General features: G+C 43.5%; 1 protein-coding gene and 1 long non-coding RNA gene across 5 annotated transcripts in view; one reads left to right on the top strand and one right to left on the bottom strand.

The window, feature by feature from the left end:
- The window catches only part of LOC110398434, a 31,582-nt gene that overhangs the window by 10,894 nt on the left and 2,378 nt on the right, over window positions 1-18,310 (top strand). Inside the window, exons 2-7 of one of the 3 annotated variants that reach the window (XR_002438378.1) lie at window positions 12,731-12,874; window positions 13,095-13,291; window positions 15,284-15,350; window positions 15,582-15,724; window positions 16,226-16,294; window positions 16,806-18,123. This is a non-coding gene — a long non-coding RNA (uncharacterized LOC110398434). Of the gene's footprint in view, window positions 1-5,157; window positions 12,875-13,094; window positions 13,292-15,283; window positions 15,351-15,581; window positions 15,725-16,225; window positions 16,295-16,805; window positions 18,124-18,310 lie in introns of those variants that run through there. The other 2 variants (XR_002438379.1, XR_002438377.1) reach the window with 2 other exon arrangements.
- Window positions 14,564-18,310, bottom strand: part of BANK1 (B-cell scaffold protein with ankyrin repeats 1) — a 142,118-nt gene continuing 138,371 nt past the window's right edge. For both annotated transcript variants that reach the window (XM_021396059.1, XM_021396058.1), the window contains exons 13-14: window positions 17,881-17,930; window positions 14,564-15,215 (exon numbers count right to left, since the gene is read on the bottom strand). In XM_021396059.1, coding sequence (XP_021251734.1) covers window positions 17,886-17,930 — 45 coding nt within the window. In that variant the 3' untranslated portion in view covers window positions 14,564-15,215; window positions 17,881-17,885. The remainder of the gene's footprint in view (window positions 15,216-17,880; window positions 17,931-18,310) is intronic.

The raw sequence follows: 18,310 nt of genomic DNA, 5'->3' as shown, positions 1-18,310 counted from the left end.
TCATAAAACAACTTCTAAAGAAGAACTGAAAAGAAATCTGTCTTTTTGGCAGGATATTCCACAAGAACCCTTTGCTAATAGAGTCATTACTGACGAGTAGCAGAATGGGTTTTGGACTGAAATAGACCTGAGCTCATTTCAACAGAGTGGTTTTGCCCTTGTTAGGTGTTTCCCTTTCTAAAGGAAAGCTCAAGATATTTTTCATTGCCCGAGGGTAATGATAGGATGTCTTAGGAAGCATTTGCTCAGTGATTTTCACAGTGGAACATACTGAAAAATATGATTTTTTTTTCTTTATTAAATTGGTGAAATGAATGCATAAGATGGCTTCTCAGTCTATGTGAATATGTAGCAGGTACAATCTTCCTGCAGAAACACATCCCAGGTGTTTGCAGAATACAGACTGTAGCTTTTCTTGCAGCTAGTGTAACTGCCTTTCCATAATCCTTGGCAACTTGCTGAGCTGACTTTCAGAGTGTGGGTGGAGGAAGGGAAGAGAAAAGGAAAGTAAGGAAAACAAATGTGTTCTCCTTCTCATCTGAAGAAAAAAAATGGCTTCAGAGGGTAGGGAGGACAGGAATAGCAATGGCAATGAATTAACTGACCCCTATACTACTGCTTTGAACTGTGTAACTAAGACTTTTTCCCCCCATCTTCTAATGTCTCTGTATTAGAGTAAATATTTCTCATGTTCCATCTGCATCACGTGGTATTCTCTCTTCTCAGGATAAGCTAAGTCACTGTTCTCTGTAGGCAGTAACTTATGATAGCAACAGCAAAACTGCTTTCAGTGAAAGCGGCTAAACCAGCTGTATCCTATTTTCAAAGCAACCCTGAGGTAGAGTAATAGAATGTTCCTGTGTTTTTTGAGGAAGCCTCTTATCCAAGCAACGTTTCATGCCACCAGTGATAAATGGCAGGGTGGATTTTCTTCTCCCACCTCTCCACACAAAGTTTTGAAAAATGTGCATACAAAAATGCGCCACATTTTGAATTGGAAAGGTGAGTGAATGGGGAAAAAGTAATTCAGTGTTGGAAAGGAGGGCTGTGAAGGATAGGTAGGAGAAACAGGGGGGGGGGGGAGGATATATTAATGTCTGCACTTGGTGAGACCTGTTTCCTCACCAACTTGAGCAGCAGCTAGGAAAGGTGAATGTGCTTAGAAGCACAGCATTCATCTGCTGTGAGCTTCATTTCTAACAAGTAGCCTTGGGTAATATAGAACACCTCCCTGGTAGTCCTTGAAACTCCTTTGAACTTCCTTGTTGTCAAAGCAAAATCTTTTGTGCCTTTACAAACTTGGTACTGAAATCCATGATACTGAAATTAGGCAAATTCCTCTGACTTGTCATGTTTGTATATAAAAATAGCAAAGAAAATGCCACTGCTTCAATGTTGATAGAACAGTGGATCAACAGGCTTGGGTTGGAAGGGACCCCAAGGATCAAGTTCCAACCCCCCTGCCACAGGCAGGGCCACCAATCTCCTGATCTGGTACTAGATCAGGTTGCCCAGGGCCCAATCCAACCTGGTCTTGAACACCTCCAGGGACGGAGAATCCAATGCCTCTCTGGGCAGCCTGTTCCAGCACCTCACCACTTTCTCTGCAAAGAACTTCCCCCTGGCATCCAATCTAAACCTTCCCTCCTTGAGCTTAAAGCTATTCCCCCTTGTCCTGTCACTGTCTACTCTTGTAAAAAGTTGATTCCCCTCCTTTTCATAATCTTCTATTAAATGCTGGAAGGCTGCAATGAGGTCTCCTTGCAGCCTTCTCTTCTCTAGACTGAACAAGCCCAGCTCCCTCAGCCTGTAGACAACATATACATCATAGACAACAGTAAAATTAAAGAAAAATACAGCAATACTGCACAACTATGAATCACTGTCCAAAGTGCAAGATGGAGAGGTTTAGTAATAAGGCTCCACTTAAATGCTGCCGTGTATGTACTAGCTGGTGCTTTTAGACTTCTTTATATGGAAAATACCTTTGCAGTGTGTCTTCTAGGAGGATATTTTTAAAATTATTTTTATAAATAATAAATGTAACATCAGGGTAATTCAAAAGGCAAGGCTTGCATATATGCTAGGACTAACCTAGTTGCAATAGCTCAACGGAAGGAATAAAAGGGGGGATGGGAAAGTTAAATATTTTCATGATTTAAAAATAATGCAAACAACTTCTCTATAAAAGCAGATATACAATTCATTTTTACTTGTCTATTAAGAAAAAGACACCTTTTGCCAAAGATGCCAAAATTAGTATGTATTACATAAGGTTCCAATGAATTAGTCTGTACACAAACAGCATATTGTTCTTTTATATTAACAAACAAAACAACTAGATTCTGTGTTGTAAAGAAGATAAGGTTACTAACGTGACCTAAATTCCTACCAAGGATTTTGTTGACTTTTTGATATAGAAGGCGTGATTTGGAGATGTGGAATGAAATGGTGAATATCTTTATTGCCTTCCTGCTACAATAAATTGCTCTAGTTTGCTGGCTTATTCTATGTATAATGGATTATTTGGAAGATCAGTCAAGTTCCTGTGTGTGTGCACCTTTAACTGTGATCATTAAAAAAAGAAAAAAACAACCAACAAACCTCGATGAAAATCTGGTAAGAGATGAAATGGAAGGAACTGACAGTTAATTTGGAGTTGTCTACCATTCTTGAAGTGAAAACAATAAAATGTTTCCTTTTGTTTTTGGGGGAGGAAGAGGGACCTGGATGAAGCATATTAAAGCAAAAAAAACCAACAAAAACATATCAACCACAAGTACGTTTAACCCATAGTAAATATCCCTTTTCCAAACTCATTTAACTCTTAGGGAGTTGTAGCATGGGTACATGTTCCTGAAGTCACATACTACTGAAGAACTGATGGGGGAGGGGGAGGATGAGTAACAGTGTGTCATTTTCCAAATACTTGAAGTCTATTCTGAAGAAACTGAAGTCTGAACAATTAGCTCTACTCCTTGTAACTCTTAACAAATGATTGCATGAGGCAAATGTATTACTTGCTTGGTTCTGGGGCATAATTCAAAATATTAAATGGCAAAGAAATCCTGACAGATGCGTTCTGATCGGTAAGGCTTCCCCAGATCAGGATTTGCTTTGAATGAGATCTGCTTGTGTAGTTCTGCTGAGCCTTTTCTTTGGCTTCCTGTTGGTTTGATGTTGCTGAGGGGTTTGGTAGCCCCCGCATCGCTTCTGAAGTGCAGGGGCAGGTACTGTGCAGCTCTCGTGGCGTAATGCCACCCAATGTTGCTGCCTCCTGCTGCTCAGCAGGGATGGCCTGCTGCTTGTGGTAGGGCTGTGCTGTGAGGGAGGAGAAGACCCATGGCCTCCAGCTCCTGCAGGTTTCAAAATATACTCCCAGCACTGATTTCTGGTAACAAAGCTGGATGTTTCTTCTCACTTTCCAGTGGATTTCAATTTCAAAAGGACACATGAGAGCCTGCATTCATTACCGTGGCTTGTTACACTTCTTCTTTTTTTTTAATCTACAGACACTGTGTTTCCTTAATCTTTAAGAAATTAGGCCACAATATTAAGCACATCACAAATAATCCTGTGGATGAATTCAAACAAAATTTGCGATTTCTTACATGTGTTTTCACTAATATGTCTGCTTCCAGAGTAAAATAAGAGCAGAGTACAGCAGTGGTAATGAGATAAGATAGATACCATCCCCCTCCCCCTAACCCCCAAAGAAAAAAATATCCGGTGGCTAGCTCATGACCTGAGGTATGTTTATGAATGTGTAAATCTAATCAGCTATGCTATGCACATCAAATGTTCTTTACATTGATATATTGTTGGTCACAGCTATATTTTTAGCAAGAGGTTCAGTGGCTGATTTACAGGTATTTTCTTTCTGTTGCTTCTTGATCTTGCCTTTTCGGTTCACTCTTTTACATATATGTTGAGTTTATTCTTTCTGTATCTTTACATACATTCCAGCGTTACACTTTTCTACTTGACTTCCTGAGCTCAACCTCGCTGTTCTTGCACAATTATCCCATAGTGCAAAACATGGAAAACAATAGATTTCAAGATTGGGTGTGTGGAGGTGATGCGTGTTACCTAATTTTCAGAAATAGCAGTGTGTTGTCAGCTTCAATCCTTCATCAGTTTTTTGCTTCAGTATAAGCTTTCTGTTGCTTTAGCAACAACTGCAGATTCAGCAGAATTTCTCGATGAACTAATCACAGTGATGGCTGGATGTTTCTTCCAAGTTTCTCATCCAGGCTTCTGCAGATTGTATATTTTACTTGAACAGGAGAGGAAAAAATGTGCCTGATTTGACAGTGTGAACTCAGCCTGGCATCTCATCTTCTTATGACTTCACTTCTCCTGCAGCTTGTCATGCTTTCTTCTTTTTCTCTAGGCTTGCTAAGAGACTTGCTCTATCAATGCATCACACCTCGGTGCTGCTCTGAAGTTATCTGAGCTGACTGTTGGGAGCTCTGGAGTTGGTGTTTGCAGGCTCCCCTGAGCAGTCTCCGTTAACCCTACCCATGGTTAATGAAGGTTGGAATCTCTGAGGCACTGATCTGTATTCCGGGCATGTGTTGCAGGCATTTTGAAAGGAGAGTTGTAAATAAAGGAGCTCTCCATTGCAAGACAAATCTGAAAAGAAGCTGAAGGTACACTGTGATGCCAAGTAGGGAGTTGGCTATTAGCTAGAATACTATTGATGAAAAACAATTTGTCAAAAATTAAGAAGAATTTAGGCAGACATATTAGAGCAGAAGCAGGATTCTGGATGAATACTAAGACTAACACGGAATGTATCAGCTAAAATGTTAATTACAAATTATACTTTCATATCCAGTGTAGGGGTGGACAAGCGCTGTCAGGTCTGCTGAGCTGAGCCTTCTCTGTTTCTTTATAATTCAAGTATTTTCTGGACTTTTGTTTGGAGATGTTAAGACTGGAAGGATTTCTGGTGTCATCCGTCCTCTTTATTTTTTTTCCTTCTTCCCCTCCCACTGCTGACTGCTGGAGCACTGAGCTCCCTTACATATCAGTAAATCTAAAACAAATGAACACAGCAAAAAAAAAAAAAAAAAAACACTCCACCCCAAATCAACAAAGGAACCACCTGAATCTCTCATATGCCTGAATTCCCCCGATATTATCAAAAAAAAAAAAAAAAAAACACTCCACCCCAAATCAACAAAGGAACCACCTGAATCTCTCATATGCCTGAATTCCCCCGATATTATCATTAAAATCCCCTTCAACAGTGCTGCTGCTGCTGATGAGACATCTCTGCCAGTTTTACTACTGCATAGTTACTGAACTTAGGGAAAAGGAAGCAAAGGATGTTCCTGGCAATACAATTAATTTTAAAACAAACTGTTTGGTAGCACAGCTAATAATATTGCACTGATAATTCCCATTCTGCAGAGAGCACAGTGAGCAGCTGTGCCATTTAGCGCAAGGTACTAACTCAAAACCTGCCAGTCTTGGGCTGTGGGCATCTGAAAAAGCAATTCCATCTACGTTGGACCTCTGGGCCCTAGAGTAACATAACAAAGATTCAGTTTGGAAATTATGAACAAACAGTGTAGGTTAATGCAATGTTTCCTTCTCTGCCCAGAGAGATTAAGGCAAGGCTGAGTAGTTATAACGTGTTAATCACTGGCAACAGTGATTCCAAAATAAATGGCTTTTAAGCCTCATTTGTCTAAATATTTGAAAGCATAGGAAGAGTGCTCCTCCATCCCATTATTTACTTCCCATGCTGCTGCTAATAAATATCTTATGTTTGTTGGATGCCTTTCACAGTGGAGAGTTTGACTCCAGGAGGCTTGCAGTGGTTGTGGATGGCGTGAATGCAGCCATCCCTGCAATGCAGCCAGCCGGAAAGCTGAGAAAGTGCCATGCATTTCAGCAACAAGTGAACAATTTCAGACAAAATAACCAGAACGGGAACTTGCTCAAAGCTTCTTGTGCACTCTGTCCTGACAGTACACCAGCGTGTGCTGTACTGCTCTTGTTCTAGCCTTGCTTCCTGTTTCAGCAGCTTTATGTTTTTTTGAAGTTAGGTGGAAACCGCTAGTTGCCTGAGAAGGCCTGGGGAGGCTCCATTCCTAAATGAGCACAGATTTTGTGTTATGCTACTCAGCACTGACTTTGGATGTGTTGCACCCTTATTTCCTTACAAACGGGTATTCTGATCCTTCCTACAGCACGTGCAGGTTTTGGTGCCTTAGGATGGGGCCAAGTTGCCTCACTCAAGCAACTTTCACTCCTTTGGACGATGCTTAGATTTGGGATGTATCTCAGAGCTTAATGCCTTCATCTCCTTTAAGAGCTCAAATTGCAAGGACCAAATCTTCAAGGAACATGTGTTCCCTGTGTTCCCCACAGCAGGGGGATGGCAGCGGGGCTCCCTGTGACACCCCTGGAGTAGTACAGTTGCTCATAATGGCAATGTGGGATCAAGCTGTGTGTGGCACCTGCTGCCCTGTGCTGGCAGGCCCTGTTGCCTGAACCATGGCTGCACGGTAACAGCGAGAGCATCCCTCATTTTCCTCCTTGTTTCTTTTAAAGTGAGCATAAATTTTGCAGCGTATCCCTAGCAAGTAGTCACCATGTTTGAGACTGGTGTATTTATTTAATGGCCTGTACAATTTAGAAGCTTTGTTTCATGTATTCAGGGTTGAAAGCCTTCCCTTGATAATGATTTTTTTTTCATGCTTTGTGTATCGTGTTGCTGTGTGGTGCGTGCTGCTGGCTATCCGGCTGAGTAGTGATCCAGTCCCTCTGCTGCGCTGAGGTGCAGTGATTCATAAGCATCCCACACCTACACTGAGACCAAATTGATTAACGTGGCACTTCCAGTCTGCAGCTATGGTGGGGGTTGTTACATTCTGGCTACTGGAGAATCTACTGTGGTTGGTGCTGCTGCGATCAGCTGAGCACGTTGCTGATAAGAGATTGTGGGCTTCCACCTGGAGAGGTGGTGAACTGTCAAATAATGAAGACAAAGTACATGAATTGTGCTGCTCCTGCTGTTGTGCTCTGTGTCTGTGCCACATTGCATCTTCCCTTTGCTATTGCGTGTATCGTGTCATGCTGGTGACGCCCAGGTTTGTAACGTGGATTTCTGGGAGGCTGAAATAGCACTTGCAGGGCTGTTTGTACAGCTCTCTGCTGGGTCACACTCTTCGTTTTATGAGGCAGAACTGTGGTCCTGAACCTCAGGTCGGTGTGCACCTGGGCGTGCAGGCCCTGTTTGCCCCGGGAAGAAGTGTGTGGTCTGCCCTGGTGTTCCCAGGCTATTGATGGGTCTGCTGGGACAGCAGGGTCACCTCTCGCTGCAGACTGCAGTGGGGATCTGCCTTTCCCATGGCTACCAGGGCTGAGCTCTTCAAGAGAGCCTGAAAGAAACAGCCTGTTCTCACTGATTTCAGCTGCCTTCAGCTTCTTTGAAAATCCCACTTCCCATGTTTGATGGTTACTGATGCTGTCTCGGATCTAAAATTAGCAGAAGTTGCTCTTGCAAAGAGCCCCCAGGGGCTGTCTCAGTGGCTTTGCATCAGTTAGCCGGAATGCCAGCATGCTGGATGAGTGTGTGGTGTGCACCTGCAGCACTCTGTCCTGAGCAGCCCCTCCGAGCCCGCTCTCGCTGCCGCTGCTTGTTCTCTCAATAGCGGAATTACAAAGGCAGTTCCTGTAGTTCTGAATGCGTACGTGCAGCTGTGCCGTCAGCAAGGAGTGTATGTGGGTGAGCGGCTGAGGGAGTGTGAATGAGTGATGGAGCAGCGGTAAATGCAGCAGAAGCTGTGGGTGGAAAGAGGAGGCTTGAAGCTGGCTCGCCCACCACTATGTGTTCCCTACAATGATGTACACAAGCACAAAGAGGAGTGAGGAGTTTTCACTCCCCCAGCCTCTGGAATTCGGGTTTGTTTCTGTCTTGGGCATGCCTTTGTTTCTGTGATCTCAGGGGGAAGTGCCCTGATGCCGGTGTTTTTCCAAAGCATGTTTGGATTTCCCAAGCAAATGTGCTGAGACTCCCATGGCACAGCGTGTCTCACTAGGCTCCCTGCTGGGTAATCATAGAATCATAGAATGTTTTGGGTTGGAAGGGACCTCAAATATCATCCATTTCCAACCTCCCTGCCATGGGCAGGGTTGCCACCCACTAGATCAGGCTGCCCATGGCCCCATCCAGCCTGGCCTTGAGCGCCTCCAGGGATGGGGCATCCACAACCTCACTGGGCAGCCTGTGCCAGTGCCTCACCACCCTCTGAGTAAGGAGTGCTTGGTGGTGTGAGAGCCGCTGAGTGACTGAGTCAGGTGTCCCAGTATCCTGAAGCCAGAAGCATTCAGCAAACAGACCCATCAGTGTGGCACAATGGACACGCAGTTGTTTCATTGTCTGTTGAGTTTGGAAGTCAGTATCTGGGGCCTGTCCCTGTTAAAAGGGAGCTCTCCAGTCCTGAGATGGTTTTGTGTTGCTCCTGGCTGCAGCTGGGTGTGCAGAATGGTAAGGGAAGAGATTAAAAATAAACCCTCAACCTCAGTGTTAGCTGCCTTGCCATGGGGGTGGATGCGTCCTTCATGCCCGCTGGGAGGGCGGCTGGGCAGGAGGAGAAACGTGCGGGTGTGATATTGGCATCTCTTCCTCCAGGCATGTACTGAGCTTAGATGGCAGGGGGCAGTGGCTGAGCTGTGCCTCATGCAGGTGTGCAGCACTGGATCAGGGCAGAGGAGGAGAGAGGCAGCCATGGTGCAGATCTCTGGGGTTGGGGGTTTGCGCTCTTTCCCATAGCTGAGAAAAATAACTTGCAGTAGCCCTATCTACTCTCATTAGGTTTGATTGTGTGTGCGGTGGGGAAAATAGCAATGCAAAATGCAACAAACCAAATACCCAACATGTACTCCAGGTGGCAGCTCTTTCATAGCCCCTGGGCTGCACTGAGGAGTGCCCTCCCAGGGGCATAGCAGCTTCCTCTTGATCTGTGTTGATACCGGAGCAATAGGCCCGCGCTCTCCTGGACATAATTCAGCCCACGTGACTTGTCAGGAATGCTATTACCTTTCGCACTGCTATTTTGCTGAAATATAAGGGGGCTGCTTAAATGAGCCAGCTGTAGCTGTGTGTAAACTGGTGGGGCTTTGCTCAGCTCCAGCTGGATGGGGGCCAGATGGGCTATGCAGGTCACATTGCTGCTTTTCCTCGGTAGTGCCATAAGCACTTTAAATTATGAGTTTGTGCAATTACAACTGTTAATCTGTGTTACTTCGTGTGAGTTAGATGTCTTAGGTTCAAAGGTGAACGATAGACCGGTCATCCCACAAAAAGAGCGATGGCAGGGTGACAGTGACCACCAGGTCTGGGTAACTTAGCACATCTCCTGCCTGAAGCCTTGGAGCTGCAAATGGGAAGCTATTTTGTCCCTACCATTGAAACGTCAGAAATTTGTCACTGTTCCAGCCTTCATCCAATTAACTGTGGCCCTAAAGGGGGACTGATGGCCACTCAGTCACTGTTCCGGAAAGGAAACGCAGAGAGAACATCCCAGCACAAGGGGTATGTAAGCCCTGGGTCCCATGCAGGGGTTAAGCCATCTTGTTTAGGTGGGGAAGGAAGCCTGTTTTGCATCCACCAATTATGCGCTTACCTTGTTTTGCAACACGCCGCTGCCCCAGCTCCCCTTACAGGGCCGAGCAGTTGGGTTGTGCAGCACTGGGCTACAGGGAGAGCTACTTGCTGTTTTGAGGGAGCTGTTGCCTGGTGGGGTGGGGATGGAAGAAGCAGAAGTGTGGCTTTCCCTGAGGCTATACTGGGAAACCAACTTGTGCTCTAGAAAGCTCCTGTTGTTGGAGTCCTGCTCTCAGATTAATTCTGCAAATGGTATATGTGTTTTTACTTTGCCATGCCTCCAGCGTGCAGTTTTGTTTATAGCACGTATTCTTGCAAGGCATACAAGGAGTCACAAGTGTGACATCCATATGTAAAATGGGCAAAGGAAATGGGAACTGAATTCAGATCAACATTCAGAATGTGGAATGTTGATAATGATACTTCTGCTAAAAATAAATAAATAAATGAGGTAACTCATATCGTGTGACAGGAAGGGAGCTTGGTGCTCACCCTCACTCAGCAGGACACACCGACAGAAAGTACCCAAGGACAGATGGTCCTGCTGAGAGTTTTTTGGTGCGTCTTTCCTCCAAGGCTCCTCTCACAATGCATTTGTGTCTTGTAAACTTCTACTTTATGCGGGCAGGAGACAATAAGGATTTATGTGGCAGTGAAATGACCAGAACGGGACGCTGCCTCCTTCTTTTCTTTTCTTTTGCTCTGCTCTTACCTTCATCTCATGTTGAAAAAATCTTCGGTCACTTTTGCCACAAGAGATGGATTATGCTCTTGTGATTCCTCCTTCCCGTCCTTTCAGCAGATTGCTGCATGCTCTGCATAGGTGGCAGCAGTAAGCTTAATTCTCGCTGGTAGAGGTTTTCCACACATTATTTTGTTTGTTCAGACAATGATGCGGTTCAGATATCCCATATGAGCATGTCTTGTTCCACTTGCATCTGCAAACAACCGCAGCTAACACGTGTATTTTTCACTTTTGAATTCCGCTTGGCACTGCTGACCGTACCAACCAGAGGTGTCCGTGCCGGGTGCTCTCTTCCCGTGGTTTGTTGCCTACGTGGGACCTCTGCTGTCCTTGTGTGGGGACAGAGCGGAGGGGAGCACTGAGACCTGAGCACTCAGCTCCTGGTCTGTGCCATCTGTACGAAGCGGCTGATCCAAGCTTTCCTAACACTTGTAGAGAGCTGGTGGTGACGCTGGAATAGGCCGTCTGCTTCCTGGTACTAGGAGCCCAGCGCCAGGTGACCGTCACTTCCCCAGGCCTGCTTTCTGTCTTCACCGAACTCTTCCTTCTCTCTTCACGTAGCTCTGTGTTTTGATCACTGTTTTGATCACTGATGCCTAACGCATCAACATTGCAGTGAGGCACAGTACATCCCAAAACCTCACTGGGGATGGCTCATCGTGAGGCTGCTTCTGGAACGACTCACCTCAGAGTGGCGCAGCGGGAAGGCCGAAGGGAGCCAGGCCGAGTGCTGGCTGGGCACACCAAGGGGACAGGCAGTCGGTCTGCACGGCTCCGCGCTCCTGCATCAGCAGCCCCTCCAGGTCTGTCAGGGCAGCTCTCGTCATTTGCTCCTGCTCTGCTCACAGTAGAGATCTCCAACCAAGGCTAAAATGAATCTCCTGCAATACTTAAATTCCTGCAAGCGTTATAGGTTCTTTCAGAAAACAAAGGCAGGGCATCAGTTTTATTCTTGTTTTGCTGTGTTTCGTACTACTGTTGCCGCACTGCTCGTAGGGTGAGCATCCAGCAAGGGCACGCTGCACCCTTGTGGACGGCATGCTGCGTCTGAGCCATGGGTTGCCTCGCAGATAGCGGCAAACACTCGAGCACTGATTGTTCAGTGCAAGCTCCTCTGCAGCGAGGCGTGTCCCAGCAGAGCCAGCCATGTCCCTGTGAGGTCAGCGCTCTGGCACCAGCTGTGGCTTGCTGATCACTGATGTCACCGAGAACCTGCTTGGATTGTTTTCTTTCTCTTGCACGTTATCATGCTTAAAATACTTACGTTGAATGGATTACTGGTTGAGTTCATGGAATACATACTGATAGCTGGAAGGGTAGAGTGGTGGTACGTTGCTGATCAGTCAATTAGTGAATCTTTTAGCTTACAATGAAGATAATGTTGTAGAGCACCTACAACGGGAATCTTGTGTCAGCTGGGCTTCTAGGTTCCTGTGATTTGGTTCACAGTCCATGCACTGCTAAAATGAGACTCGGTGTTTCCTGTTAGTAAAGCACATTTGGTTATCAGAACTTCAGGACTTCCTTTGTGTCAGAACATCTTAGTGATGAGCCTTGACAGTAAAGGTTCTGTATATCAACAACTGTATAGCTGAGATATTGAACGTAAGTTATCAAAAGGCTTTTTGCTCTCCATTAAAAGGCCAGCAGTCAGAGGAGGCACAGAACTGTTGGTGTCAAATCCTCCCCCAGCTGAGCATCAGAGTGATGAAGGGGAGCAAATCTCAGGCGTTGCAAGCATTTCTTCCCTAAAGTGACACTGTATCTTCCCTGCTGATTTCTTGGATCTTTTGTGACCTACCTGGGTGCTGTGACATAGCTGTACTTTTGCGAAAGCGGCACGAGTAGCAGTCCCAGCTGCAACAGTTGGAAATGCTATTGCTTTTTGCACATTGGGGCTCAAGATTAAAGTTGTCTCGGTGATAGCTTTAGCTGTTTAAAATATTTACTCTTATTATGCTTCTATTGTGCAACAGCGAGACATTGTGTCTGTCAAATGCTCCCTGCACTTGCTGCCTGAAAGAATGACATAGCCTTAGGAAATTACGGGGAGACTAAAAAAAGAGAAGTGCTTATGCTGGCTGGGAGGGCTCGCCTGCCATTTGTCAGTGTCTTTGGGAGCTAGGGCTCGCTTGTGAAAATTCCCTACAAACAAACGCTTCACCCATGAAAAATACCAGGTGCCTGTGACTCCTGCCCTTCCTGTTGAAGGATTACTGGAGCTTTCTTGCTCTTTAAATCTCATTTATGGTATTGGGGCTTTAGCGTGCTTCTTCTGGGTCGAATTTAGCCTTTAAACTTCTAAAAACTTGATTGTCATTGCCATGTAACAATAGTTTCTTCTGTGCTTAAACTTACAGGAACAAGGAATTCCCTGGTTGTGTTCCCAACTGCTGGGCTTGGAACAGGAAGCTGCCTGTAACACTGGCACTGCTGTACTTGGTACACTCAGATCTGAACTTCTATGAAGCAGCAAAATCAGAGAATGAAGTGCTTTGTTTGGGGTAATCCTAAATCACCCTGGGTGGGAAGCTGTGGAATAGATCCTAATTTTCCTATGCCCAAAAGACAGAGCACACTTTGTTTTCCCTGAAGGGGAATTACAACTTTGGGGCTTTGATGGCTTCTAGTTTGTTTGCCAGGAAACCTCTAAAGTTTCCTTGATGTAACTTCACAAAGTTTTTTCGTTTCTTACCACTGACCCCAAATCTCAATGATTCCCAGGTGCCCTCTTGCAGGGGGCAAAGAAGCCATTGCCTCCCCCGTGGTAGCGCGGAGTGGACCCAGATCGTGCCAGGAGATCCAAGAGGACTGACTCCAGAACAGTCCCTTCATCTTCTTCGCTATGGAAACAACAACAAACTTGATGGGAAGAAAACAGAGAAAAAACACCAGGCACCAACATGAATAAATGTTTCATGGTTTGTATTCTTTTCTTCAGCTTATATTTGGTCTCTTTGGAAATCATTGCTGGAGGATACTCTGACTAGCTAGGTTTATAAGAACATAAATGCATATATATATATATATATTTTTAAGATATGCTGCTTAAGAGGGGGAAAAAAAAAAAGCAGATTATATGCATTTAGGTTTTTCAAGTAATATATCCCATTCCAAGCCCACATGGCAAGGTTCCTCAGGTCATAGGCGCTGCCTGTAATTCCAGATCTGGAAGGCATTCTACATTTCAAGGCTTTTGCTGTGGCTTAAGTAGCTGAAGAGAAGTCTTCATACAGAATACAAAGCTGTGCTGCCGTGTTGATACAGCAGTCACTGAATACTTATAACTTCATAGCAATACATCTGCAGTGTTTGTGGGAGTGCTCCTCACAGAAATGGGAGGTTTCCCCAGAGAACAGACAATTTCCTGAAAATGTTTAATCAGCCCCTTTAAAATAGAATTTTAATTAGCCTAAAATCATATGTGGACACTAATGCTCCTCCACAAGATTCTCTCATTATTATAAAATCCCAATAATGCCTTTTTGGCTTGCTTTTATTTGTAATGGTTCTTGGCACAGGAAGTTAATGATTGAAATGGAGGAAATATGACCCTCAAGGCTTGTAAGTCTGAACATCAAATCCCCCACCACCACCCACCCCCCGCCTTCTGAATTTTGGTCACTTTAACTTGTAGCTAGGGATCAGGAGTTGTGCGTATCTTGAAAGTTTCTGATTACAAAGGAGTCCTCAGTTTCTCCTAACAAAACTCTCAGTCTTATAGCGTGCCTGATGGGGAGCTTGCTTTGAAAATCTTGGGTTCCTAAAGATGTCAGTGAATAGCAAGCAACTAAGAGGAAGGTAAAGATTATGGCCTCTGTGGGGCTTTCTGGGACAGCTGTACATTCACCTGCTTTTTCAGATTATTTCCACAAAGTTCAGTTACTTCAGATAACAAGGGTGGGAGAAGTCTATGTAAGCTACTACTTAAATGATCAATGTTCTTCCATACCCTCTGCAAGCTGGATACATGTTCGTTTTGTTCTCTTGTGTGTTTGAGCAAGCCCTCTCGCACACTCCTGTATCATCACATGGTCATTCAAATAATTATTTGTATTTCACTGCGTAAGTGCAGACTATTCTACCCATTAACTGTATTTGGTGTCTTTACTTTTGCCTTGTAAATGCAATGAGAGCTTTTTTTGCTTTACTCTGGGTGTCGCTTGATCTTCAGCAATTTATTAGATAAAACATTTTCCTTTAAATACAATTATTTTAATTACTTTAATGCAGTAGTACATAATTAGTACTGATTTACATTTTTAATTTGTACAGTTTTACTTTAGAAATTAGTTTCACTTTGACTACATGTGTTAAAACTCACAAGTACAACTTTTATTCCTATGAAAGACAAACTTGCATACAAAGTTTATACAAAAATATTTAATGAAAAGTAGAAATTAAACTTTGTGTATGATCTTTATATAATCATGATCTTCAACTTTTCGTTTTCTTCCTCTTTTGTGTATAAAATCCACTTCTTAACAATGTCAAGCATTAAAGAAAAATTGAACAGTTTGAAAGCAATCAAAGCATGCGATGTATCTTTATATGTAGGTGTATATATATATATATATTCATATTCAACTGTCATTTGGAGAAAAAAATTGGCAAAGAAAGACTAAAATTCAGTGCTGACTTTACAAGAAATCTTATTCATTTGCTTTAAGTGACAGTGGACTTCTTCCAGAGCTGGCCCAGGTGCGCGATCCTGTGATGCTGCAGGCGCAGTGACGGCTGCGTTGCCGTGCTGTGTGCCAGCACTGGAGCCTCTTGGGGCGCAGCCTGGGGCCACAGGGGCTGCCAGACTGGGGAAAGTGATGCACAGCTGTCTGAAGAGCTGCCCTGTAAGAAAAAAATAAAGAATGCTCATGACTGAATGGACTTCCTTCTTTTTTTTCTTTTTGAATTAGATCAAACATAGTAATGGCTGAAAAGCGTGAGAAACTCGAACGCGTAGCCCACCTGCTGGCTCGAAAGGTATGATGATCTGAGTGGTTAAAATAACTAAGAGCTTCTGCATTGTTGTTTGTTTGGAAAGTCAGGATATTAACAAGAGAAATGTAGTAGTTGACTGCTAGCAATAATTAAACGTTCAAATTTCCTCACAACTTTTCATAAGGAAATACATCAGTAGGAATTGGTACTGGACTGTTAACAGACAATTCTTTTTTCCCCAGATTTTAACTTTAACTAATTCATTTCTTTCAGGAACTGTCCAGTCCTCCCAGGCATTGCATACACTGAACTTTCTCATTACTTTGAAAGAGGACGCTGGCACTATAAACGTCAAACACGGTTTCCAAGAGGATTTCAGAATTTCACTATAAATACAGGTTTTCTGGTCTATGCAGGTAAATGAACACTCCCTTTTAAACCTTGTTGTTTTTCTCTCAATGTGATCTTTCTGAGAGTGAGGTAAAGGAGGGAGGAAAAATCCTCAAACCCCACCTTACCTGGCTGTCCTGCTGCTTTACAGCTGTGGCGCACGAGCCCCTATGTAAATGCTTTGCATTTCAACTAGCAGCATCTTCAGTGCTGTTGTACTATAACGTCCCTGTACCAATCTGAAGACAGAAAACCGAAGAAAGCTACAGAGGCCTATTTGTAGAAGTGGAGATCCTCTGAATTTGGATAATTCACAAACAATTTACAGAATGTCCTAGATAAGCTGTATCTTCTAAGTCTTCCCACACGTAACTCACCTTCTAAAATGGACAGAGACCACTTATTCTAATCTCAGGGGTAGTTCCCCCTCCCTCCTTGAATGATTCATTTCACATTAGCAATCTGCAGCTTGCAAGCACCTCTGCTATTACCGAGTTGTTCATTCAAACAATTTTCTCCAACTTCAGAGCTTTTTTAGCCATTTGGTGCAGGTGACCTCAGCCCTACTCAGAGGAACAGCTGCAAGGAAAACCCAGGTGAGGAGCTGAGCTGCCTCTTGAAGAGGCAGTGACAATTTCTTTCATTTTCAGGTCATGTCAGAGGACTGGTATTTTTAGTTTTTATGAGAATTACAGAGTAGCTTGAACAAATAATTTAGAGGACAAGCAGCAGGAAAGGAGGTACCTGTTTTATGGTGGGCACTATACTTCAGTGATAAGATAGAGGAATTCAGTTCTCACTGGGAGAAACTGCCCTCTCCTTTATATGTGGAAAAGGGTGGCAAAAAAAGCCTCGCTGAAGAGCATCCATATTCAGAGCCACCAAAAAATCTAGAAGCTACAATCGGTAAAACATGTCATCCTCCAGACTTGGAAAAGTTGGAAAAGCAAATTGTTAGTTATTTTGATCCAAAGGCTTTATTACATTTGTCTTCAGGGATAATCTGTACCATTTTGATATTGTGAACAAATCGTATTTGGTCCCTCTTATAACTCAAACCATGCAAAATACTGCTCGTAACTGAAACTTTAACTTTGAAATTTTCAGTATCAAGTTCTAAACTTATCTGAAGAATAAATACAACGTTTGGAGCTGCTCTGCCCGGACTATTCTTGTGGAGACCAACAAACCAAAGAAATCCAGTGCCTGGATCGAGGTACCGTAAATTTGTAAAGATCTCAGGGACAAGACTTGTACATATGTTAAGAGGATGCAGACATCCTGGCTCTTGGCCTTAAACTTTTAACAACATCCATTCATCATTTTTCAATAAATGAGGAATTATCAAAGTAAATTTACCAGGTGATTATTTCACTGTGTCTCATGCTCAGAATAAATGCAAGATAATTCATGAAGTCTGTCTACAGCCTCAGCTGCTGATCTGAGTTCAGTTCCTGGTAACCCTGTTCTCAGAACAGAGGCTGAAAACAAAATTGATTAAAATATATAAGTAAACAAGCAAAAACGATGACTACTCTAAAATATTTATTTACTCTTATGTTCTTAGCAGCAAGCCTAATGACCAATTTTCACTGAAAAGTATACACAGTTTTAAAACTGCATGTGATTATACGTAGAAGGGTGCACATAAAAATAATATCAAAACAAACTATTCCAGATCTTATTAGATGCCAAAAAGCAAGACAGACAAAATCTGTAACAGAAACATCAGGAAATGCTGCTGTTCAGGGAACATGTCTCACCACGGGGAAATTTTCTAGCACTTAAATGACCTTTGGTCTCCAGGTTAATCAGCATTTCTGTATGCCTCTACACAACCTTTTTCCACCTATACAACTTAAGTATTGAGTGTGTTTGATACGCATGTACGTTCTGTATGTAGGGCTACACTCTAACATAGCTTTTAGCCTTTTAGTGGACTAACTGCTTGCACGTTTGCCCTGAGGTAACAAGAACAGGTTGAAACCGGACAGAATATGTTCTAATATAAACCAGAATGTCCGATCGTTTTCTTTTTTTTTTTTTGTGAAATCAGACGTCTGATCAAGATGCTCTTCCGTTCTATTGTTATGCGAATGAACTCTGATGAAAAGTACTTCCACAAGCATTGGTTTCCATGACGAATAATGCCTTGGGTATTTTTTTGTATACATGCTCTTACCTCTGTTAATTAGGCATCTCTTCCTTCTCTGCTGGAGTCCTAACTGGACGCTAAAAAGAAATAGATGCAATTAATGACTAGTCATGTACATATCAGCAATAAATTAGGCCAGTACAGAACATCATTCAAAGTTGAATATTTCACAGAATACATACATGAGTCACTTTTGTGTGTTTTCCTTCAAATATGAGTGCAGCGCATGTCCCTGGGAGCAGAGGAGTAATAGAGCATCCACAAAAATAGGTGAGTGTTGTGTGGGAGAATGACATGAGGTGGGTTTTGTACTTTTAACAGCAAGGATAACCACCCAAAGAGGCTAAAGGAGTGCGTTTGTGAGGGTACATGGAAAAGTCGGTTGTCTTTGTGAATTCTTTAGTCAACAGTTTAACTGTGGGCTTGGCTCACGAAGGCCTAATTTGGTGACAAATGA

This window comes from Numida meleagris, chromosome 4 (genome assembly GCF_002078875.1).
Source record: "Numida meleagris isolate 19003 breed g44 Domestic line chromosome 4, NumMel1.0, whole genome shotgun sequence".
Taxonomy (NCBI): Eukaryota; Metazoa; Chordata; class Aves; order Galliformes; family Numididae; genus Numida; species Numida meleagris.
This window is presented reverse-complemented; position numbering and strand designations above follow the sequence as displayed.